Source organism: Eptatretus burgeri, chromosome 9 (genome assembly GCF_056783735.1).
Source record: "Eptatretus burgeri isolate ZD-2024b chromosome 9, Ebu_testis_v1, whole genome shotgun sequence".
NCBI lineage: Eukaryota > Metazoa > Chordata > Myxini > Myxiniformes > Myxinidae > Eptatretus > Eptatretus burgeri.
In genome coordinates, this window is record NC_140969.1 from 82,789,744 (window position 1) to 82,815,413 (window position 25,670).

Consider the following 25,670-nt stretch of genomic DNA (forward strand, 5'->3'; position numbering starts at 1 on the left):
GATCAAAATAAAAATGGACAAATAACAGAAGTAGGCAAACATTATGAAAATCAGTTAAAAAAAAAAACATCAGGAAAGGCACAAAAAAAAGTCAGGAAAGGTAGGAAAAAAAAACAAGCAGGACAAGTAGGTGATCAAATTAATAAAACTAATCCACAATAAGGAAATATGAGGAACTGTGGGAAACAAAAAAAACCCCAAAACAAAAACAAAATGATGTGAGTTCATTCAAAATAACAAAAACACGCCTTTATGGCCAAGATCAGGGTCTCATCAGCCTAAAAGTTAGGCCTGAGATGAAGACCATTATGTTAGCAACACCAGTAAATATGTTTCCCTCACCACCTAATGCTGAGATGAAAGGCACCCATATCCATAGGAAATGGGGAGAGAGACAAACGCACATGGGTTTATGTTATATATATATATGAGTGATCATCTATGGCATATCTACAAAGCAAATGGACTATAAAACAGGGCTCGTCAATGGCTACAGAATGGGAAATATGCATGTTGCACATCAACAACCGGTTATGTATTTCATTGTGAATGGGATGTCCCAGTTTGAACTTTGTTGATGCTTTTCCAAGAAAACTGTTTGAATGTGGAGGTAAAGAAACTTTGTCTCATAAGCTGTGTATGGACGAGGGGGGAGTGTGTAGGGAGAGAAGGGAGAGAAGGGAGAGGTCGCAGGGACAGGCAGTGGGGGCAGTGGGGGGGGGGATTGTAAGTGGTGGAAACTTGATGTGTACGAGTCGGTTCCGAGTTGGTTCGAGATGTGGAAAGTAAATCGATAAAGGCCAAGATTATATTCACCACCGAGGATTAAAATTTACACGTCATGGCTTTCACTAGTATAATCAGGAGGAACATAGAAACGCAAAACTTAAAAACCATCCTTTCATGGCAAAAGAAGGATAGTTATACATTTACGGAATAAATTAAAAAAAACAACATACATACTGACCTTGTTCATGGGTTGTGGCTGGCATTGTGGGGACAAGGAAAGAAACAAAATTACAAGTCGGTTTTAGTGACTTTTGACCTAAGCACATGTGAAGTGACTTCAGCAACCAAACAATGATTGAATGGGTGTGGAAGGATTCAATAATATCAAATACTGGAGTGATGAGAAAGTTTATACATGTGCTTGTAAAGACATGTTCGAGGGTCAGTTCAAAAGTAATGCCTCAAGTTGATTAAACTTGCATGGAAAATCCATGCATCCATGCCAAATTCCTGGTTATTTTCCACATCATCCTCATCACCGTCGATTCATGTTTTCTACCTTTTAACACGTCATCATTGCCTTCAAAGCGGAGTTCACGTAATGGACCAAAGAGATGGTGGCCCAAAAGTGGAAGACTCAGGCTGGATACGAGGTGCAGCCACACAGATGAAATGATCAAACAACGTGTTTGCTTCAGAACATAGCATGCAGACTGGTGTGTGGCCTGGTGTTGTCAAGTTTAAGCAACACCTTGGACATATCTTGGTGGGGGGCCCTCTCTCTGTACGCATCTTTTCAGTTTCTTCAGTTCTTCATGTACGGCTCAGAGTTTGTTGTAGGATCCTTTGGCACAAAGTCGACATTAGAGTACCTTCCTAGTCCGAGACAGAGTGACCATCGGTTTTCTTGCTGAGAGTTGAGTCAAACTTCTTCTCTTTCATGGCGATACTTCATAGTGCTACTCTACAGATTAACTCTTGGTTTCTCGATGTAAATGGTGCAACCACATCACGTCTCCTCTGATTATGTGTGACAGAAATGCTTCACCAACAGTTTCAACATGTTTGAGGAGTTCTGAACAGGTCTTCCAATCCTCTTTGTGGATGGCATTGAGCACTTGAGGCACCCAGAGTGCATACAAATTGGAGTACCTGAGATCCTCGATAATACTCATGACTGCTATCTTTCCGACACCTATTGCTTCACACCAATCTTGTATTATGGTGTTGCATCAATTGTCATGAATGAGCTCGGTCACTCGGCGAATGTTTGTTGGTGTCAGCGTCATGGCAGGGCGACCACTGCATGGCTTTTCTTTGAGGTCTGTTTCTTCACTCTCAAAATGTTTTGCTCCCTGTCCATTTGTGCTCACATCAAGGTAGAGTGACCACACACTTTTTGTGAATGCACCTGAACAAGATATATGCTCTGCCATAAAAAAAATTAATCAGAGCTCTCTGCTTTGTACACACTTCCAATTGAACAGCCATCTTCCAGTCGTCATGTGACCAATATCAGTCATTGCCTTGCTATGGGGCTTTGCTTAAAATAAAATAAAATAAAAGGCATTACTCTCAAACTGACCCTGCACATATCATTATCGGGCAATGTATAACTTCCTCGTTATGCCAATAGCTAATATTATTGAATGTTCATTGCTCTGGGAACCATTAGACAGGTGTGATGTTCATCAGGCCATCGGACTTATCCACGAGTAATAATTATTTGACAGCCCAGCTGACTTATTGGAACAATGGTTATGAAAAAAAAAAGTTTTTCACAAACTTTGTTAAAATTTATTAAAGGCAGAGTATGGGAAAATGAACTGATTTGATACAATTCGGTTTTGAACTCATTGTCAACACAATAATATAATTATTCAATCAACATCGGATCTATATTCTACTATATGATGTATTGTACAACATATGACAGAATATAAAATTCAAAATAAAATGCGAGTAAAGAGAGAGATCATTCAAGACTATGTGAATATTTTATCGTATTATCCATACTATCTTAAGAAATGCTTGTTTGGCTGTGTAACCATTCTTCTCAGAGATGGCCAAAACGGATGTTTGTAAAACTTTCAGAGGTCCATCAGTGAGTGCCGGGGAGTGTTTTGGGGTAAAAAAGAAAAAAAAATTGAAACATTTTGAAAACAAGATTATTTGTTTTTTGGATTTTTTCCTTTTTAAATCACTCTATGATGCCTAAGCCTTTGTAACTATGTGAAAGGTAATATTAAATGATCACCAACCCCATTCCTTAGTGGGTGAAGGGAAGTATTGGGCCCACACAAAAAAAAAAATCTGATTTATTCAACATCCCAACAGGATTAGAACAGCACCAGGCAATGCTGGGTACCCCTGATAGTCTCACATAATACAATGTTCATGTAGAAATATGTCTGATGTTAGTTGATGTCTTATGTATCTTGTATTCAACAAACATTGGTATATCACTTGAATCACAAGTAATAGTTCAGGAAAAACTCTTCATGACAATTCCTTTCTCTTTCATGTGAACTATTTGGAATCACGTGATGGCGAGTGAGTAAAGGTGTCAGTATGTGCGGCTCGACTCATGTATATTATTTATTTCTTTATTGGCTGCTTGGCTTGTAAAGCCAAGCTGGCTGGTACTCATTGTGCCGACCTTAGTAGGACGATAGGCCGAGTCAACCCCGACTGATGTTAATTCAACAGTCCAACAGGGGCTTGAACTCAAGACCCTACGATCTTAAACCAGCCACCTTAACCGTGAAGCCAACACCAGGCTTATGCATTTGGATATTTTCAGGAGTTACACATGGCAAGTCATGCCACCAGATATGAAAAAGGTGAACATTTCAACACCTTGGAGATGTATACACAACAGCAAAGAAGCAGAGTTCATCTGAGAGGGATTAGTGTGTGCACATTGAGTCACAGGATTCAATGTTATTTAACTGGATAAGTAAAGCCAAAAGAAAAGGATAATAAATGATTATGGGCAAGGAATGTGCTCAACCAGAACTATATCAACAATTTACTGTTAAAGATGTCATGGGAGGTAACATACAATTGGCTAAGTAAACAGGAAGGAGCATGTCTTGAGACTGTTAAGGAACTCTCTCCATGGCATAACACTGAGTGGATATTGTTTGTGAGATGAACCCTAATGAGCTTTACAAAGGCCACTCCATAAACCGTGCTTTGCTATGAGCACTTAACTGAAGACCGTTTCAAAGGTTTCAAACGAATAATATTATTGGTTCACGAAAAGTGAAAAAACATTTTCACGAAAAAAGTGAAAAAACATTTTCACGAAAAAAAAAAAATCGTTCATGAAAAAAGTGAAAAAATATTTTCACGAAAAAAAATAAGTGACCAGTATATTCGTTATTGTTGTGTGTGTCTGTCTGTCTGTTGGGTCGTCGATGTAGTCAAAAAAAAAAAAGTTTTTCAAAATTTTTTTTTGAAATTTGTTCTACCCTTATTATCACTTTTTCCGTCGATATGTTTGTCTGTCTGTCTGTCTGTCTGTCCCTCTGTTTGGTCCAGTGCTCCGTTAATACAATGGCGATTTCCATGAAACTTGGTTGGTAGGTTCATACCATGACCGAGTTGTGTGCAAATGAGAACCGTTGCTATGGACACCACCGTTGCCGAGCAACGGGACTTTAAAAATTTTGAAAAATCATAAAAAAAATTATTTTTTCGAAAATCAAAAATGCTACGAGTGACTGTGGGCAGTACATTCAGCCATATTGTCAAAAATTTCCAGCCGGATCCTATGAAAACTGTCGGAGAAGATAGACTTTGAATGAACTCTGGTCGAAAACAATAAAAAAACGAAGTTCGTTATATCTCAGAGACGATGAGTCAGATATACATGAAACTGGTATGGTAGGTTCATGGTATGTCCTAGTTATGTGTGAGAAAGAACCGTTGCTATGGACCCCTCCGTTGCCTAGCAACGGCCGAAAAACCTCTAAATGTGGGGGTATTTTAATGGAAAAACAATCTGCAGCATTAACCCTTGAAGCTGGAATCATTAATTTTATTGTGCTTAATCCTCAGGTCATTCCCCATGAAACAGGCCCATCACGGCAGGTTCTATTGGGTAGTCAACTACCCATGTCCGCCTACTGGCTTGTCTGTCTGTCCCGAGCATAGCTCCGTGGGTTTTGATCCGATCGTGATAAAATTTTGGTGGGAGGTTTATATCATGATCTAGTTGTGTTTTCCTGAAAATGGGCGTGGTACGCCCATTATGGGCAGAGCCACGCCCAAAAAACATGTGTTTTTAGGGGGTAGCCGATTTCAATTTGCATCTTCTCCTCGGGGGTTTGTCAAATCTGACAAGGGTTTCGGTATTTGGTTAACCCCATGGCATGTGCATAGCCTCACGGAGCTCGATTTTTCATTTTCGTTCTAAGGTCAAGGTCACAAGGTCACGAACTTAGAAAATTGCGAATTTTGACATAAAAAATTCTTCTCCGAGGGGTTTGTCGAATCTGGCAGGAGTTTCGGTATTCGGTTAGCCCAATGGCACCTGCATCACCCCATGGAGCTCGATTTTTCATTTTCGTCCCAAGGTCAAGGTTACAAGGTCATGAACTTAGAAAATTTCGAATTTTGACATAAAAATCATATGACCGCCCAAACTTTGAGAGCTAGGATGACAATATTTTTTATGCATAATCTTGAGGTCATTCCCCACCGAAAGTCGTCAAACTATTTTGCTCTATCTCGAACACCTTGCCCGTGGCGCCCCCTTCAAGTTTGTTTTTACGCTGATTTCATCAAAGTATGGATAATCCGAGGAGTGCGAAATGCCATATAGCCTATATGACGTTATATTGTTCCTGGAATGTTCCAGAGGAAGTTTTGCACCAAAGGTCATAATCCTTGACCTTTGACCTTTAAAGTTCACAAAGGTCAAATTTTCAAAGTTGTGGGAATCGAACCGGGTTTTCGACCTTCTTCGACGAACTAACTCCAATAAGCTATAGCACGTATCCTGTTTCCTTATTTTAATGACCACAACATTGTTTTGTGACCTTTAAAGGTTATGCAAAGGTCAAATTTTGAAAGTTGTTGAACGAAACCGGGTTTTCGACATTTTGCAGCTAATAACCTGTCACTCGTACCACATCATGTTGATCATTTTTATAACCTGGTCAAACATTATCACATTGTCTCATCCTTGACTTCTGAAAGAATCTACATCATCAAATACCGCTCGTGAACCATCGTCGTCTTCAGACTTGTTTTGAATTGGAGTCATTTGCAAGGAAAAGATACAAAAGGAATATGTGTGGCCTATTAGACTGAATGATGTTTAATCAACCAGTCTAAATACATTGATTGATTTATCCATCAACATTGTAGATATCATCCCATTCCGACTGAAGCAACAATTGACAGGAATCTTTGGTCATGGTTTGTGAACAAATGGAATGTTTATGATTCATTTAAACCTTAAGATTATGGAATCAAGGTTTCAATATTGGTGTGATTGTTGATTCTTAGTGGTAAATTAACAGCAGACCAACTCTCCCCAACATCTCTCAACAAGAATTGTGCCACTTTGTGGGAGGTGTGGGAGTTGAAACCAGCAATGATGAAATTGCTGATTGGTTGACACAAATTCTGGATGATAGTCTGACTGCATGATGATCATCACTATTCACTATAATCTGTAAAAGGAGAGTAAAGGAAAAGTGTTCAAATGGTGAGCATGTATTTAGAATGTGGTCGAATAAAATGGTAAGCATGCTCTCCCAGATGAGGAAAAAGTTAAAGTTACGAGTCCAGTGGGCTATAGTCTGTGTTGGAGTGGAAACCGGTCCAGGATTGTGCCCAATAGCCAAGGAGACCGCTTCGGCAGCACCAACGCTCTGCGCACAGTATGGTCCCAATGGATGGATGGATAGGCTATAGTTGAACAGTCCTGATGTTGAACTGTCAGCATCTTCTCAGTCTAATATGGAGTCCAAGTCTGAAATATGGAGTCCAACTCGAGTCTGAGTCCAAGTATTGGCAAGAAGAATGGGGAAGGGGGGCAAGGAGGAGACAATTATGACTTCACTTTGAGTCAGAGATTCAACTCCCAACTCGATCGAAGTAAAACAAGTGAAGATTAATTATTTATGGCAATCCTACTATAACAAATTGGTTGTGCGGCTGTCGCTATGTTGCCTTTATTCACTTGTTGATTGGTCGCTGCACTGAACAATGAAGTGTTATCCCTTCTATCCGCATCAGCAAGCAACGGTCCATCTAGGTGGTGTGGAGTCTTTATCACATGCTTTCCTCACCTTGTGACTCATCGCATTGTTCTTGATTCTTCCATCCTTGACAGCAGTGATTACAATATTGGTGATTACAATATTGATCGTGGTGCTGTCCTTTGTCGTCAGCAAGCAATGGTCCCTCTAGTGGTGCTGCGTCTTTATCACACACTTTCTTCACCTCGTACTTGGTATTACAAATCTACTTCCTTTATCTTATGATATGGAGTATGATATGTTGTGATCAATAAAATTTCTTTTAAAAATGACAAAAATTATAAAGTACATTTCCAAGAATGTGCCGCAGCACATTTTCCACTGAAGGTGGGCCAAGAAAGGTGAAACCATTCCAGCCAGTAGGGCGGGAATGCCCGCTAGTGTGGGTTTTCATTCAGCTAACCTGACATTGTCATGAAATGTACAATCAAATTGTGCATTTCATTAACATACACGTATTTGGTATTTTTTGCTTAGTAACACTCTCCACCGATTGATTAATTACTTACATTAAATTATATGCCACTTCCTTACACAAATCTACTGTTAAAACGTCTTGTACTGGAACCCGTCATCATTCATAAGTTGACCATGAATATACAATCCCTCAAATACATCTGCCACTTGTTTTTTATCACTCAATATGGCAGATAAATCAAGCACATGTCACCAGTGACGTTGGGTGGCAACAGTCTTTACATGGTACATTACCAACCTGATGCTCAAAATAAAATTGCACGTATGGTGTCCGGATCTCCTCACTGTGGACTTAATCGGAGTTATAATGAGTTTTCTTACAAGGAACTTCAGTGCAGGAGGAGGTCATTCGGGTCCATCAAGCCTGCACAATGGTTGCTAACCTATGGTCGTTTGTTCGTGCTCTATTCTTTTTAATGTTGAACATCAAGAAAGGAAGCAGCACATACCATTTTTAAGGCTTTGGTATGTCTCGGTCAGGGTTCAAACCACTGTCCTCCCAGACTCAGAGCAGACACTCCAACCATTACACCACCAAGTCTGGTTAAACAACTAGCATGGCATTTCCAACAGTGTACAATGCCATCGTGTTCCTAATAAGTACTGTCAAAGATGAATCTCTTCCTGATCCTCACTCACAATTAGTTCAGGATAAGTTGAGTTTTCTTCAACTGTGCGACTTGTACGTAGATTTGTGTTTGTTTAGGAATCTTCTCAACATCTTCCTAACCTAGCTTGATATACATCATCTTCTTTCACATTAATTGTTACACTTCTTTTTTTTCTTCTTCTTTATATACTGGGTCGAGGATCGTGGAGGAGCTAGAACACAGAACAGATCAGGAAGCAAAAGAACAAAACGAACAGCGGAAAGAGAGGGGGAAAACACAAAACAGCCAGAGTTGAGGGCAAAATAGAGAGAGACTTCAAAAAGAAGGGATGTGAGTCTTCCCCAACCCTGATGGTTACCGTCACACTTCTTTTCAGGTCTTTGTGAGGACAACTAACATAATTTCTAAAACACTATTTTTCTTTCACATTGATCAAAGAAGGTGCACATTTTTTCACTTCCTCTAATTTTGTTTTGATTAAATATATTTCCCACCCTCCTTCCCCCTAAAGGTGGACATACCTGATCCCTCCTCCGTAACCATCCCCAAACCTTCAGCCTTGTTCTGCCGCTCAAATGCATTGAGATCAAGAGCGCTGTAAGGAGACAGCAGATGGAGTACACAATTGTTGGAGAGAATTTGGTGTTAAAGGCAGCACACTTCCACTACTGAAGGTAGCTCTGAACCCATGAGATGCCAGTTCAATGCATGATTGGGTTATAGAAGGTGTAAAAGAAACACGTAAGAGAACCTGTGAATATGGTAATGAGGTCTGCGTAACAAACATGAGTCATTATAAAGATGGAAATGCATTACTGGCCCTAGATTTGAGTTACATCTCAGTACTTCCTCAAAATTACAGTTGGGAGTATTTTCTATACTTAGCAAATAAACAAGAGCAGATGCTCTGTCTGGCTTTTGATAATTATAAATTTAACATTTTGTATGCCTCCACTCATTCTATGAATTCAATGATGCGATTCAAAAATATGAAACAATGATTCCTGCCCTACTTTCGTGATGAGAAGATGAAATTATGTCATAATGACAAACAAATTCATACCTGCACGTCTGCATAAGACCTGCCAAACTCTGGAAGAATGAAACATCCTTCTTCTCCTTGAGATAATCAAGCATTTTCTGCAAAAATGGCAAGTTCCTGTGATTAGTTCTTATACACTTAAGGATCAAGAGCAATCAATTAATTTTCAACTAATTTCAGCATGTCTCTTGTTGAACTGGAAGGGCATTCGGTAGAGCGCTTACCTCCGTCACATAATTCCTGATCCACGAGAATATATCAGGCCCAATACATTTTTCAAATATCATGCTATACAGTACTATATCGTTTTTGGCCCTCTCTCTCAATGGTGAAGAATCACTTTACAAATGAAATAAATCTCGTATCCAGATCCAGATTCTCATCAAAATCGAATCAATTCATCGTGGTCACACACCCAACCTGTCCACCAGTTTTATCCGAATCCATCCACAACTTTTTGAGATATCGTGCTATATATTAGTTTTGCCCTATCTCTCAATGGTGAAGAATCACTGAAAAAATTATCGGATCCAGATCTTCACAAAAATTGAATCAATTCTTCCTTGTCACACCCCAAAATGTCCACCAAGTTTCATCTGAATCCGTCCATAACCATTTGTGATATCATGCCATATATCATTTTTACCCGATCTCTCAATGTTGAAGAATCACTGAAAAAATTATAGTAGTCGGATCCGGATTCAGATCCGGATCTTCACCAAATCTAATCAGTTCATCCTTGTCACACGCCCAACCTGCCCATCAAATTTCATCCAAATTCGTCCACAACTTTTTGAGATATCCTGCACACAAACAAACAAAGAGACAAAAAAAAAAACATCCCTTTTGCAGCCATTTTCCCCTGCTGAACAGGGATTAGCTTTTTTGCAGGCTCCATGCACCATGGCTCCCTTGTTGAGGCAATGTTTTATGGCCAGATGCCCTTTCTGACACCAACCCTGGTCGCCTCTTACGACACACAGGGATATGATACACCTATTCTACCCGGGGCATACACTGGGACTAGTACACTGGTACTCATTGCGCCGACCTCAGAAGGATGACAGGCTGAGTCAACCCCCAGGTGAAGATGACAGGCTGAGGCTGATGACAGGATGACAGGGTGTTAATTCAGTGGCCAACGGGATTCGAACTCAGGACCCTATGATCCCAAGCCAGCCACCCTAACCACTAAGCCAACACCAGGCTCAAACAAACAGACAAAGAGGGGTGAAAACATAACCTCCTTCACCTTCGGTGGTGGAGGCAAAAGGTGGAACTACAGGATAATCCTGGTGGTTCCTTTGGCAGAAATAATTTAGATTTGAACTTTCAGCTGAGCTAATCTGCAATCATAATGTTATGCCGGTCATGATGCAAACTTCCACTTGGCAGCCATTTTATTATATCAGCAGGTTGCTATTTAGCAGAATCTTTGATGAGATGATCAAGCTGTCTAAAATCGGAATGACACAGCAATTTGTTCAGGAGGCATCAATATGCAAGTCCGTTGTTCGACGACTCCGTCAGGCCAAAATATTGATGCCACATAACTAGTCAGCCATTTCTTGGTTATTATGTCAAAACTGTATAGTCAGCATTTGGTGACCAATATTATATTCAACAGGAAAAGATATGTGATTGTCTAGATGGAGATACCGGAAGAGCAGCCAGTTTTAAGGAATTTTAGATGGCGGAACTTGGGTCAGAGCCTAAACTGACAGAGCAGTCGTGCATCCAAAAAGAATGCTCCACGGCACCAGAGAGTTCACACTTGAATCTAGCGCTGAAGGGGTGGGGGGAAAGTGAGCAAATACAGTGGGATCCATCTTATATATTATTTTCGAGTTTGTGGTTTCGTGTCGTGCTATCTTCAACTTTGTTTTGCGCTCGAGTAACGTGATATTCGGCTTACATTATCTCAAAGACCATATGAGGTGCATGGTACAAAAAAAAAGTAAATAAAATAATAAAATAAAATTATATATTATTTCCGAGTTTGTGGTTTCGTGTCGCGCTATCTTCGACTTTGTTCTGCGCTCGAGTAATGTGATATTCGGCTTACATTATCTCAAAGACCATATGAGGTGCAGGGTACAAATAAAAGGAAATAAAATGGTTCTGAAACAGTGAAATCGTTTTCCACTTACTGCATTAAAGTAAAATTACTAGATACTCTGCATCAGTTCCCTTCTCAAACACACCCACCCCAACATGTCGCGCAGAGCGCGGGTTATGCTAGTTTTTATTATCTGTCAGATACAGATTGCCCAGATGTCTAAATGGTACAACGAGCCATAAGGTACATGCTTATCAGTTTCCTTCAGTCATGTTAACATCAAACCCGTAACATACTGTACATTAATTTTTTGTATGCAAAGTGTAGGCTCATGGAGGAAGGAGGAAGGTGAGAAATGGCAAAATATGCTGTGGTACCAGTGGGGGCATTAGGACAACTCCTCAGTAAGAAGGACCTGAGGAGAAGCAGTAGAAAACAGAAAAGCCACCAACCTGTCTACAGTAAAAAAGCAGGAGTCTCTGTACTCTTTTGTAGGAAATACCAATGACATTTAGAGCTTTGGATTCCACAGCATTGAGGAATGACAGGTGTGAAACAGGAGCACCAACCCACAGGGGAGAGCAGTATTCCATTGAGCTCTGGACAAATGCCTGGTAGACTTTTTTATTTTATGAATTGTCAAGGCTCGAATGCGAGCTAACACACAACACACAGCAGAAACCATCCAGAATGATGAGACAAGAGGGGTGGGAGAAGTAAGGACAAAACAGTGGGGAACAGAGACATTATGAGATCTGTGGAAGGGAGAGGGATGGGATGGGGAACATGGGGTATAAAAGATGGACATTACAGGGACTTTCAGGAAGGAAAGCAGGAAATTGGAAGGAGGTGAGTTTGGGGTGGATTAACGGGGGTAGAAAAGATCAAGATTTTGGATGGGGGAAGATAAGAGGTAGTGGTGCACAGCTGTTTTGAAGGCCTAGAGGGAAGAATGGGATTGAAGAGAGTAAGGGAGTTTATTCAAAAGACGGGAAAAAAGAGGAATGAAAGAGTGAAGGTGAGCAGTGATTCATGATTTTGGTAGTTTTACCAGAAGGGGGTTGTTGGCGGACCTTGAGCGCCATGCGGAAATGTGGTGGGAACAAATCGCAGACAGAGCAGGGAGGGCGAGACCGGAAAGGAGACGGTAGAAGACAGAAAGACCACCGACCTGCCTGCGGTGACAGAGTGAGAGGCCCAAAGACTCAGCCTCATCGTGAGAGATACCAATGATCCAAAATGCCTTGGTTTCCACAGCGTGAAGCCGAGAAAGGTGAGAGGCAGGAGCACCAGCCCAGAGGGGAGAGCAGTACTCCATCAGGGTGTGGACGAAAGCTTTGCATGTGGTCAAGAGCTCAGGTGGGCCGAGGAAGGACATTGCACAATGGAGGATTCTCAGTCGGTGACTGGCTTTGGAGGCCAGGTTGGAAATGTGGCTTTCCCAGGATAGATAATGACAGATAGTGAGACCCAGAAGCTTAAATGAAAGAACTTCTTCCAGAGGATTGTGAGAAAGTATATGGGTGGGGGGGGGGGGGGTTCTAAACGGTCCTTTCGGAGAGACATAGTGAGAGTGTGAGATTTGTCAGGATTGAAATACATGTTCCACGTGTTGGATCAGTTTGTGATTTTATGCAGATCTGCAGAGAGCGAAGAAGCTGCGGCTTGCCAGTCTGAGGGATGACGGATGGTATGGCAGAGGGTGGAGTCATCAGTAAAGAGATAAAGAGGATTTTCCACAGATCATTGATGAAAACCAGGAAAATAACAGGGCGCAGAACACTGCCTTGAGGAATTCCAGCCTGGACTGGAAGAGGGGACGAGAGAACTCCATTTAGGGCCACACGTTGACTGCGACAGGAGAGAAAGTCAGCGAGCCATGAGTGGAGATGGCTTTGGATACCATAGGAAGAGAGTTTAGTGAGCAGGGCAGGGTGCCAGACCGTGTCAAAAGCACGTGATATGTCCAGGGATACAGCTCTGATTTCATGTCAAGCATTGAGAACCTCCATCCATTGTTGGGAGAGCAGAAGCAGCATATCCAAGGCAGAGTGACCTGGTCAGAAACCAAATTGATGATCGGAAGTCAAGCCATTGGAGAAGAGGAAGGATTTAATGTCTGAAGCGATGATGGATTCCATAACCTTGCTGATGATAGGGAGAAGGCTGATTAGTCTGTAGTTGCAGGGATCTGTTTTTGCACATTTCTAATGCAGGGCAGTAATGTTTGCTGATTTCCAAGCAGATGGCAGATGACCTTGAGCAAATGAGAGGGCGAAGAGAACAAAGAGTGTAATATCTGATTTTTCCAAGGAAAGATTTTGATCAATGGAGGATGCCCAGTCTGTGTTTGAATTTGTAGGCCAGCTTTGCTACGTGGTTGGCCCCAGAGAGGTCATGACTGATCAAGAGACCTAACTTCTTCCAGTGGTTGATTTTGGAAATAGATAAGTGGTTTCAATCATGATCCTTCCAGAGAGGCAGGCAGAAAATGCAAGATTTTTTTTGGAATGGTAAATATGTAAGTGTTAAACAAGGATTTGATATTGTCGTGTTCAGGCCGGTTCGGTTATATATTACTCCTGACCCAGTTGTCATGATCGGTCAGGTTAACACTGACCTGGATGGATAGCCGAACGGTTTTCAGTTGGAGGCGAACAGCTGAGATTCTTGGAGATTATGGCACTCGCGGGACAGAAGGCGGCAGAGCGCGTACCAGAATGGAGGCACACTGGTTTATCATCAAACCCACAATGAACAAACAAACACAAGGAAATTCAACAAATAATGGTTTAATAAAAATAATTCAAAGATTTATAATGGAAATAAATCAACGAGTGATAATGAAAAGTGAGGGAAACTAAAGCCAAATTTGAGAAGTCTCCACTCAGTCACAAAAAAAAACAGACAAGGGGAAATATAAAAATAAAATAAAATCCCCCTTTTATGCTGGAACTCAGCTTGTGCCTAGAGAGGACCTTTCAGGAGCCTCACAGTCGTCGAACCACATAGCCACCACATGGGATAGCACACCAGAAATGGTGCCAAGTCGCTCTCTGTGGTCACGTACGTGAGGTAATTAGTGCAGACCGTCTTCAACGCCAGGGCCCACAAACCATCATACAGTTTCTTCTCACGATCGAGATTGCCACACCGCTCCTCTCAGTACCAGGTCCGCTCACAGCAAATGGCGCCGCCTTTCTTCTTGATCATCCAACAAGGTGATTCCTGAGGCTCGAGATAAGGCTAAGAGGCTCGCTCTTCTTCTTCTCTCCTTAAAAATGTACAAACTTCTCGACCCAGCCGAACAGTCAATGGTGGATTCAGCCCGTCATCCTTCTGAGGTCAGGAAAATGAGTACCAGCTTATTGTTAAGAGGGGTGCTATTTCAGTGGCACAGCAGTGCTTCCACAAAGTGATGCAACCAGCAGCTGCAGGCGACACACAAAACAACTCCACAAATCTGCAACACTGAACTACTACAGGCAAAAAAACAAACTTTGTTGGTATAGTTAAAATCAAGGCTCTTGGAGGAGTGAGGTAACTACCCTGGGGCCTGGACCTAATTGGGGCCCATAATTATTCCATCAATTTTTTGTCATATGACCAGTACACCCACTCCCTGCAAGAGTGACAGGAAAGGTCATGTTGTTATCCTTTCTGGGGCATATAGATTACAGTCGATCTAGTCTCGGATCCGTTCTTCTGTGGTGGACACGATAAGCAGAAAATGCCTCAAGGATGTTAGATTCCTCCAGATTTCTTTCAGTTTAGTGTAAAACAACAGTATATACAACTGTTTTAAAAGGTAATCATACGTGCTTGTGGTTTATTTTATTTTTTTAATTTCTGGAAGGCCTCTTCTTCTTCCTCGTTTTCAAGCCCCATGAAACGCCATGATAAGCTATTTATACAAGTTAACACGGTGTTTGTTCAAGGAGGAAAAACCCCTTGGGGAAGGGGGTGGGGGGATATTATTAGTATTAATGTTGTTTTGTAATAACATTAATATTATGCTATTATCATTAGTGTTGTTATAAGAAGCTTTTTTATTAGTATCTCCCTCCAAGTCACTCAGGATGATTTATTGACATGGGCAGTGACACCCTCCCTCATATACGACCGTGGGAACAACTTACATAATCACAATCAAGGTAATAACGTAATGACGCAAATGAACACAGGAGTGTTGGCTACACTCCATCAGGATGAAGTGTGTTAAACAAATATGCATGTAAGAATAAGTGAATAACACTCCAATTACCCTGAAACACGGCACATTTCAGACGATGAAATTATGGAAATCTCCAAATACTTGCTTAAAACAAAACAAAATTGAAAGGGGGCCCCGATGAAGGGACCCCGACACTTAGTTTTGCCCCGGGCCCATTGTGGCCCTCGGCAGCCCTGACTGTACCTATCTCCACATCAACAATACCTTCGGTGTAATCATCCTGTAATCAATAATTCATTTCTTTTCGGTTATTATTGCCTTTAATGATTTTTAACCATGACTCAAGAGGAAAGCTGGTGCTCATGGTGAACCGAATGCAAAAAAGTCGAGGAAATATATTATATTTATTCCCTGGTGTGAGGAGCTGTGGAACATTTATAAAAAATAAACAAATCGACAGCTTATACGTAAAAGGAAACGATTTAAGAGATGAGATAATAGAGGAGGAAAGGTGGGGACTCCAGGGCTGGCAGGATAGGCTGAAGTGACACAAACTCACCTCGAAACAGTCTTGCCTGGGCAGTGGCGTATCAAGCAAAAATGGCGATCAGGACGAGATGTCAAACTGTGCCCCCTCGTAACTCACATGCCAAATTAAACTCAAAGCCAAATGAAATAACTTTGTTTGCCCATGCTCGCAAAGTGAAAAGCAGGGTTAAGCAATTGGTCATGTATGTACTTACGTGTCTAAATTTTGTTAAAGGACCCCAAGGACCAAAAAGATCCCGAAGACCCAAAAGACCTAAAAGACCCAGATCATATATATATATATATATATATATATATATATATATATATATATATATATATATATATATATATGTCTTGGATAAGATTGGGATTACGCATTTTTAAAGAAGAAGAAGACGCTACCAACCAAAAGTAAAAAAACTCGATCGACTCCACGAATTTGAGCTAAAAAGCGAGAGCAGACCCGGTCTCAGGCAACGTTTTGCTGGTTTTTCAGCTGGCTTCATCAGGCACAATAGACAGCCTCTATTGTGCCTGATGAAGCCAGCGACCTCTATTGAGTCATTGATGATCACATTTGTCGTTTATACATCAGATGCACCTCCTGACTGTTATGGTGACCGTCACCGCGGATTATGTCTCACACGGTAAAACGTATAAACGACAAATGTGGTCATCATTGGTTCGATATTTATCGATATGCCGTCCTGACGAGGGCAAACAAGCCTGAAATCCAGATAGGCGGCTCGGTTTGATGTTTAACTGATGTTGACCATGTAGTCTTCATCTGTTTGACAGAGTCGCCGGGCTCAGGCCTCCGGGTTGGAGGCGACGCTTTAGTGTAGGGCTATGTCCAATGGAGATTGGGGGAGGGGGGGGTGCTCATCACACCCCACATGTTTTTGATATATATGTGTATGTATATGTATATATGAGGCGCCGCGAGGAGTGATGTAAGGGACACATCGGCCATTTTGGAGTTAATGCCATATCGCACTATTTTAACCCTTACCCTATCATCCGAGCCTATCATCATCATATCATTAAAAAATGTCGCTTACATCACTCCTCGTGGGGCCTCATATGTACATATATATATATATATATATATATATATATATATATATATATATATATATATATATATATATATATATATATATATATATATATATATATATATATATATATATATGTATCACCCTGGCGATGTGCCTGCTCTGCTGTTCTCATCCCGACTCTTTCACCCACCCTTCCCCCACCCTCTCAGTGAAATGAAATTGATAAACTGTTACATCGAATCACTGTGGTGTAGATGTAGCGCAGCTTTATTAACACAAAGGGCTTCATCCTGTGTCCAAGTTCCATGTGCTTCCCCGTGTAACATTATCGAAGTCCACTCAAAAGAAAATAAAAAACCAGACAAGCAGGTGAAATCAAAAGAAAGACCATTACTGCACTGTAATCCCAAGAAGGAAGACGGACATAACAATACACACACACACACACACACACACACACACACACACACACACACACACACACACACACACACACACACACACACACACACACACACACACACACACACACACACACACACACACACCAAAAACACTTTCACCACTGCTGGCATTTTGTAGGAAACATAAATGACAGAGAGACAAGGTGTCACCATACTAATTTAATGAGGTAAAGCTAAGATAACTTGAGTAAAAAAAAGTTAGGACATTAGGGAAATAGCGAACACAGCGCTTGAAATCTTACATTTTGCACAGTGTTGTTTCCGCCATTGAGGAGTGAAATGCCCAGCTTCAAGGTCGACTTCACCATTGGGCTTTTCTCTCCTACATGAGGCCAAGGTGTGAGCAGAAAAAACAAATGTGACAACGAATTTATGGGGAAGGAAGAAGAATGGCAACACGTTCATATTTCAATGAACAGTTCTGAAATTTCAGCAATTTTGAATCTTTTATGGATCATCTTATTCCTACACCCTTCAAGAGAATCAATGTGCTTGATGTAATGCACAAGGAATGACCGAGAACTTGAGATAATTTGCGATTGACAACATCTGAAGACATCTCTCTATAATTCCAGCAGTGTGTGTGTGTGTGTGTGTGTGTGTGTGTGTGTGTGTGTGTGTGTGTGTGTGTGTGTGTGTGTGTGTGTGTGTGTGTGTGTGTGTGTGTGTGTGTGTGTGTGTGTGTGTGTGTGTTTGTGTGTGTGTGTGTGACCACTGTTTCTCGACAACCGCTGGTCCGATCTAATTAAAACTTGCCACGTATATTGCTGGGGACCTCCCAGGTCAAAAAACCAGTAAAGACCAGTAGCTTACTGGTCAACTAGTACCAGTTGAAAACCAGTAGCCAACTGGTACCAGTAAAGCCAGTTGGTTTCTTACTGGTTTTAATATTGAAATTGGAATAGAGTGATATATTACCAGTTGAAATACAATTGTATTTAACTAACTGGTATCAACTGGGACCAGTACATTGTAACTGGTATCAACTGGGAGACCAGTACATTGCAACTGGTATCAACTGGGACCAGTATATTGCAACTGGTATCAACTGGAACCAGTAAGACTTTAACTGGTACAAATATGAGCTACTGTTTTTTTCAACTGGGAAATTGGAATTCTGACTGAATTTAACTGGTACCAGTTGAAACCAATAGAGACCAGTTAAAGACCAATTAGAACCAATAGAGACCAGTTGAAAATGTGTACTGGTTTTAACTGGTTTTTCGACCTGGGCTGAGGATTTGCCTTTTCAAGATTTGATATTAATCGGACAAGTGCTTCCCAAGTTATGGCCATTTATTTACCAAACCAATGACAAGACACATTGTTGCGTGGGCGTGGCCGATGGGGAAGGGAAGCTCAGTTGCGTTCCCCATTACAGGTTACAACGTACGGGCTTCCGGATAGTGATGACTTCGTGTATTGGAATAATTTCTCGATTTCTGATGTGCATTTATCAATAAACACAATGCCCCAAGTTATGATCATTTTCATATTAGACGGTGCATAAATTTCGGTAACATCAGAGTGAGCTGGTGTGCTCCGAACCAGGAAGTATTTTTTTCTCTCTTCTCTTCTTTTTTGTTTTTCCTTGCGATGACATTGCGAAAAGGCAAAATACGTTGGCGCTAATTGAATATTTGGGGATTAAAACTAAATTGTGAATAATCGTAACTGCGAATAATATGCGAACTTCCGGGCCACGCACGTACGGGCACGCGAGAGCGAAGAAACGGCCTGTGTGGTTGTTGTTTGTTGCTCGCGGTTTGAATATTTATTTATTAATTTTTTTTTTTTTTTACGGGCACGTACTAGTATTATTAATAATAATTACATCCATTTATCTCTGAAGACACGTCCCATATTGCTTGTTTCCTCTCTTCTTCCTCAAAAACAACTTTTATAGAGACTTACATATAAAGAAATCTGAAAGAAAAGCCTGTATTCCCCTTTTAATACAGGTAGAGGACAAAAAAATGGAATCACCAACAGAAAGTCACTTAGTAGGGTGTTGGGCCACCACATGAATCCTAGACAGCATGCAAGTGATGTGGCATGGAGTCAACACGGGGTCTGGAACTGTTATCCAGGAATGTTGGCCTCATTCTTCCACAAGGAAGTCCTTCAATTCACATCAGTTTGATGGAGGTGGAAACTGCTGTTGTAGGTGCCTTTCCAAACAGTCTCACAAATGCTCAATGGGGTTGAGGTCCGGCGATTGTGGGGGCCATGGAAGATGGGTACTTTGTCCTCGTGCTCCTCAAACCACCCGGTAACAACACATGTCCTGTGGACTGGAACACCATCAATCTGAAAGACACCCCTCCCAACACAGAAGAAATGCAGCATCATGGGACACAGGTGTTTGCTCAAGACAGTAACGTAGCATGTTGCATCAACCCTGCCTTCTAATAAAATGAGTGGACTAAGGCCATGCAAGGAAAATGCGCCCCACACAATTATGTTGCTGCGAGAACCATTTACTGCTGGAACCAGGAACTCAGAGCTATCGCCACACGTGCACATGTCCATAACATGGTGAAGGACAACTCATCAGACCATATCACATTCCTCCACTACTCGGCAGTCCGTTGCCTACGCTCCTTGCACCACTGGATCCGCAAATGGATGCTGTCAGGTGTTATAAGCAGTTTGTGCATAGCAACCCGGCTGTCGTATGTCATCCTATGAAGTTCCTTTCTGACTGTTTTCGACGATAAAGGATGCTCACGACCAACGTTAAACTTCGCAGACAGTTTGTCTGCCATTTGTCTCCTATTTCACCTCACAATCTGGACTAATATCTCTGCATCATGCTTGTCGAATATGCGCTTCCATCCACTGTTGCTCTTTGATGATGACATCTTCACTCCTTTTTCCCAGGCTGATATCACCTTCGATACAGTTTTCCAACCGTGAACCAACAATTTCACCCAGTTCCAAGTCAATGATGTGTCCTCTTGTGACCACGTTGGCTCTTAATACAGTACTAGACTCAAACCACACAGCCTGCTTCCATATATATACATATATATATATATACATATATATATATACATATATATATATACATATATATATATATATATATACATATATATATACATATATATATACATATATATACATATATATATACATATATATACATATATATATACATATACATATATATATATATATAAACATATACATATATATATATATATATATATATATATATATATAAACATATACATATATATATATATATATATATATATAAACATATACATATATATATATACATACATATATACATATATATATATTGTTGTGGTTACCAGATTCGCAAACCACCATTCAGGTCCCTTAGGTGAGGTATCTCGGTAAGTGCATGTGTAGTTAGGCCCAAACCCGTTGTCTAGTGGGAATACATGTCATTTATACGTGCTGCGACTCTTCAGGATAGCCGTTTTTCTTTTACTATCTTTATTTTGGACCAATCGCCATCATCACAACCACAACATCAACCACCGACCACAACCACCGCTTCACCACAACCGCCATGACCTTTACCGTCACAACTCGCCACCATCGCATCACCGTCATCTCGCGCCACTCATGGGCACCGATGCTGGACTCGTGTGGGGCGCACGTTGAACAGCGTGTACAAAATCACGGATTTTCTGCTTCAAAAACGGATCCAAAACGACACACGCCCACTTTTTGCCGTCCAATCGGTGAGCGAGGGGCGAATTGGCCCCGCCCCCAGGGCGATCGATATATGCAAATTTGTGGATCAAAAAGCCTTCACGCCCACTTTTTGTCGGGCCAATGGGGAGCGAGTTGAAAGGTCAAAGGGAGGGGGTCAAAGGCGAAGTTACGGGGGGATAAAAGGACGGTGTTCGTCAGTAAAAGGAGTAGGAAGAAGTCGGAACGAGGAAGAAGGGAGTCGTAAAGGTCGGAACGAGGCGAAGGAGAGTCGGAACGGAGGGGACGAGCTGTGGAGAGGCGGCGAGTCGGACGAAGGGTGCTCGCGTCGTGCAAGGAGCTGCGCGCCCGAGGGAGGCCGGCAGCGCGACCTGGCCGAGGTGGAGACGCTCGTCGCACATAATAAAGATCCTCTATACCCCGAGCATCAGCAACCCCCTCCTGTTCCCCCCGCGCTGAGATAGTGCGACCAAGGGGGCCCCGTTCCCACCCCCCTGCCAGGCACTGTCCACGAGGCCCGCGGGTTGCGGGGCCATCGCCGCTCCGCGTCTCATCACCAGACGGGTAGGCCCGACCTGGTCTCGGCCCCAGGCCTACCTCATTCTTGAGGGTATTTCTTTTCCTTGGTTTTGGGTATGTGTTGTCGGCGCCGTCTGTGAAGTAGAATTGTATAAGTGTTGCCGTGTGCTCGGTAGTCGGAATTAGCTCTGCACTGTGTTTTCACTTTTATGTTTGCTTTTTATGTAAATGGAATTGTGTTTTCTTTTTTTGTGTGCATTTGGTGGAATTGTATTTGTGTGCTTCCCGTGTGCCGAGAATAAACGTGCTTTATTGTTGAACTGTTCTCCCGCTTCGCTTCGTCTTTTCCTCCATTGAATCCCCATCTTGCTTCACGTAAAGGGTTGGTAGTGGGCTGAATACGCCCGATAATTAATCGAACCGTCGAGGTCGACGATAACACCGCTCGGTTATTCTGATAGTACGGAACGGGTCGCTTAAGTGGCCCGTGTCCGAAGTCGACCTGCGGCGAGGTGCGATCGCCCGGTCTACCCTCCGCGTGGGTACTTAGGTAGTTCGAATTTGGCGAGCAACCCTATCCCACGCGGGGGCTGATTGGCTCGATCGCGGTGAGACCGAAAGGTCCACCCGTGACTGGTTCCCGGCGTTAGTCCGAGAGGGTCACGACTGGATTGTCCGTCCGGTGGGCGACGTGCCGCGATTCGAGTTACGTGGCCGTCGCACGCCGGCGGGCGCGAAGACCGCAACACTGGTGTCAGGAGTGGGATACAAATCCATCGCCCTCCTCGCGGCACTGGTATTGGAGAGCGGGACAACAGGCTCTCCTGTCTCCAGCGAAATTCACGGGAATCGGTCCAGGGGTGAGAGAAGCGACCCCCGATTCCCTCCAAATTACGAGCGAGCGAAATTAACCCTTCACGAGAAGCAAGATGGCGTCTCAAGGCGAGCGGGAGCCGGGGGTATTAGAAATGTATATGTGTAATAATGTAGAATCCATGGTCCAGGATGGAATCCCCGAGCAGGAAATGTTGATTGTGCAGGAACACGGACTCGCCCAACTGAACCCAGGGCCCGAGGTGGGTGCGGCAGCGGCCGCGGTGTATGACACCTTCCCCCCCCCTCTCCACCAAAACCCTTCCCCGACCCCTGCCGAAACGGCTCACCCAAGCGCATCCGACATGGCCCAGCTATGCGCCATGCTGGCGGCAATGACAGAAAAGATGGATACAAATACAAATGAAATGAAAAACGAAATGAAAGACATGAACAAGCAAATGAATGAAGTGAAAACGACGATGGATGCGAATACACAACAAATGAACGAAAAGATGGATGCGAATACACAACAAATGAACGGAATGGAAACAAACATGAAGGAGGAAATGAAAGAACTACGGGGTGAGACGCAGAACATGGGCCGATGCCTGCAGGCGGGCATGAAGGCCGTGAGCAGGGAACTTAAAATGGCGACTCCACGTGTCGGAACAAACGAGCTGGAAGGGGGTGCAACGGCTGACAGGCCCGCGGTGGAGGCGGGTAAGGAAAAAGTAATTCGGGAGACAAGAGACGAGGTGAAAGTAATTGCGAGGGAGAGAAAAGAACAATTAATACGGAAAGCAAGGATGAGGTACGCGGAGATCGTGAAAGAGCAAGGAGTGAAAAACAGGGAAGGACGGGAGCGACTTAAGGAGAAAGCAAGGTGGACCTACTTAAAGATAAGAGAAAGACGCCAGAAAGAAGCAGAGACCAATGGACACGAGGAGACGACAGAAAGAATAAAATGTATAGAGACACGGGAGATGGAGGGTGAATTGGACAAGGTAAGTGACGCACACACACACACAGAGGTAGTGGAGGACAATGGGGTTGAGCTCGCGGAGCGTGTTGGGACCCGGTGCGAGCAGCGGGATGGCCTCCTCCAGGAACGAGGGGAGGGAGTATTCCCCCTTGAGGCGAGTCACGACCAGGTGAGTTCGGTCGTGCTTTGCGAGGTTGAGGGGACGAGTGCTGTGGACGGGTGCACGGAGAGCTTGGGGGGTATAGAGGCCCCGGAGACCCTTGTGGGGACACGAATCCCCAGTGTGGTTGTCCCTGTGTGTGTGGTGCAAGGCGTGAGTGCGTCCCCGTGTGTGGAAGCGACCCCGTGTGTGAGTGGTGTGGTGGCGATGGTGCTGGAGTACGTGCTTCCCAGCACGCCGTGTGTGGATGAGGCACCGTGTGTGGAAGAGGCCGTGTGTGTGAGTGAAACGGCCAGTGTGGATGAGGCACCGCGGGTTAGTGCCCCCGCGTGTGTGGGTGAGGAACCGTGTGTGGATGAGGCACGGTGTGTGGATGAGGCACAGCGGTTGAGTGCCCTCGCGTGTGTGGGTGAGGCACCGCGGGTGAGTGCCCCCGCGCGAGTGAATGGAGCACCACGTGTGAGTAGTATGGTTTGTGTGAGTAGTGAGGCACGCGTGAGTGAACGGCCGTGTGCAAGGTCGCTGTGTGCCAGGGAGACCGTGTGTGTGAGAGAGCGGTATGAGAGGGAGATGTCGGTTGGCATGCGGGAGCACGCAGCCGCATCTCCCGGTGTGAATGTGATGGTGTGGACTGTGTGCGTCGTAACACGCAGGTGTGCGTGTGTGGAATGGAGACGGAGACGGCGACAGAGGAGAGAAAGCCGAGTAGCGGCTGTGGTTGTTTCGAGGACCGTGCCGGGTTCACCCAGCAGTGAGCACGCGGTTCGTGCTGTGCAACGCACGAGACCGCCACGTGCTCGCTTGCGAGAGTGAAGTCCCGGTCCGGAAACGCACGCGGTGGATTTGCCGATCCCGCGGACGGACAAAGTTTAGGCAGGTAAATGGATTTGGACCGACGGGTTCTCCACGCGATCGTGTGTGTTAAGCTCCAACGGGCAAAGCACATGTGTTCGCGTGGGGAACCCCTCGAGACGTGTGGCTTGTGTTTTTTTTTTATGCGCACGGTGACGCCATGGCTGCACGTGGGGTTGGAATCCGGCAGGAGGGGTATCTCTGCCGGATGGTCCCGTCCAAGGAGGGACGAGGAACACGTGCAGCTGCATGACGTCACGGGCAGTTGCAAGGTGCAAAGAGCGCGAGTTGCCGCGCAGGTGCTGCGCATGGAAAAAAAAAAAAAAAGAAAGCCAAGCCTCACTTTCGGGTGCAAAGGATTCCTGGGCAAGGGGTGAAGGACCCCCTTACCTGGGCACAGGATGGAAACTAGTTAGGGGGAAGGGTTAGCTTAGCTAGACCGACTTCATGGGGCAGGGGTAAGTCCTCATGGAGTCCGTGGAATGGATTAGTTAGAGGGATTTAGTGAGATTTAGGTTGGGAAATAAAATGAATTTTTGAGTTAGGAGACAGAGACAGACTGGTGAGTGTGTAGAGGGGACGTAGCTTAGCTACGTAGGTTAAAAGGAACGTGCTTTAGTGTAAGGGACGACGTGGGAGCACGAGTTAGTTAGGGGAGATAGTTAGAAGGATGGCAGAGTTCAGTGGTGTGTGTGTTGAAGTGTTGAAGAGTTGTGAGGTGAGCGCTTGGTGAGTGAGTGAGGCCAGCGGGTCTGTGTGAGTGGAGCGAATGGGGAATGCATGGTGCGATGAGTGATTGGGGGGAGGAGTGACTCCCGCCCAAGGGACCCCGGGGTCAGTATAAAGTGAGTTAGCTGGGTTAGTCAAATTGAAAAATGGAGGTCGTTTTGTTGTTGGTGGGAAAGTAGGCTCGAGACCCATTTGGAGGGGTGCAGGAGCCCTGTTGACGGGCTTGGGAGCGTGGCTGCGAAAGGTGAGTATCGCTGAGTGGGTACCCCGGGCACCAGGCTAGTCGGCCGCGGTAGGCCATGGGCCCATGGGGGGCCGGGATAGAGTAGTGGGCACGGGTGCGCCTGCTTGGTGCGGGGGCCCGGGGCGCCATTAGCCGCGTGGGCAGTGTTGTGGGCACGGGTGACCCTCGGAAAGGGGCCCGGGAGGCCGGCCTGCCACGTGTGCGTTTCAGGGGAGGTGCCATGGGGGCACTCCCCGGTGTTAGGGAGCT

The 25,670-nt window shown here is 43.9% G+C and overlaps 2 protein-coding genes across 14 annotated transcripts in view; one reads left to right on the plus strand and one right to left on the minus strand.

Moving 5' to 3' along the window:
- The window catches only part of LOC147020464 (ryanodine receptor 2-like), a 372,265-nt gene that overhangs the window by 97,395 nt on the left and 249,200 nt on the right, over nucleotides 1-25,670 (minus strand). For 9 of the 13 annotated variants that reach the window (XM_085895798.1, XM_085895792.1, XM_085895791.1 and 6 more), the window contains 4 exons: nucleotides 17,669-17,748; nucleotides 9,159-9,235; nucleotides 8,617-8,690; nucleotides 968-985 (listed from right to left, as the gene is read on the minus strand). In XM_085895798.1, coding sequence (XP_085751924.1) covers nucleotides 968-985; nucleotides 8,617-8,690; nucleotides 9,159-9,235; nucleotides 17,669-17,748 — 249 coding nt within the window. The remainder of the gene's footprint in view (nucleotides 1-967; nucleotides 986-8,616; nucleotides 8,691-9,158; nucleotides 9,236-17,668; nucleotides 17,749-25,670) is intronic. The other 4 variants (XM_085895797.1, XM_085895795.1, XM_085895794.1 and 1 more) reach the window with 1 other exon arrangement.
- Nucleotides 20,760-25,670, plus strand: part of LOC147020466 (uncharacterized) — a 5,895-nt gene continuing 984 nt past the window's right edge. Inside the window, exon 1 of the mRNA XM_085895785.1 lies at nucleotides 20,760-25,670. This exon is cut by the window's right edge and continues 738 nt beyond it. Within this exon, the coding sequence (XP_085751911.1) occupies nucleotides 22,568-24,409 (1,842 nt within the window). The 5' untranslated portion in view covers nucleotides 20,760-22,567 and the 3' untranslated portion in view covers nucleotides 24,410-25,670.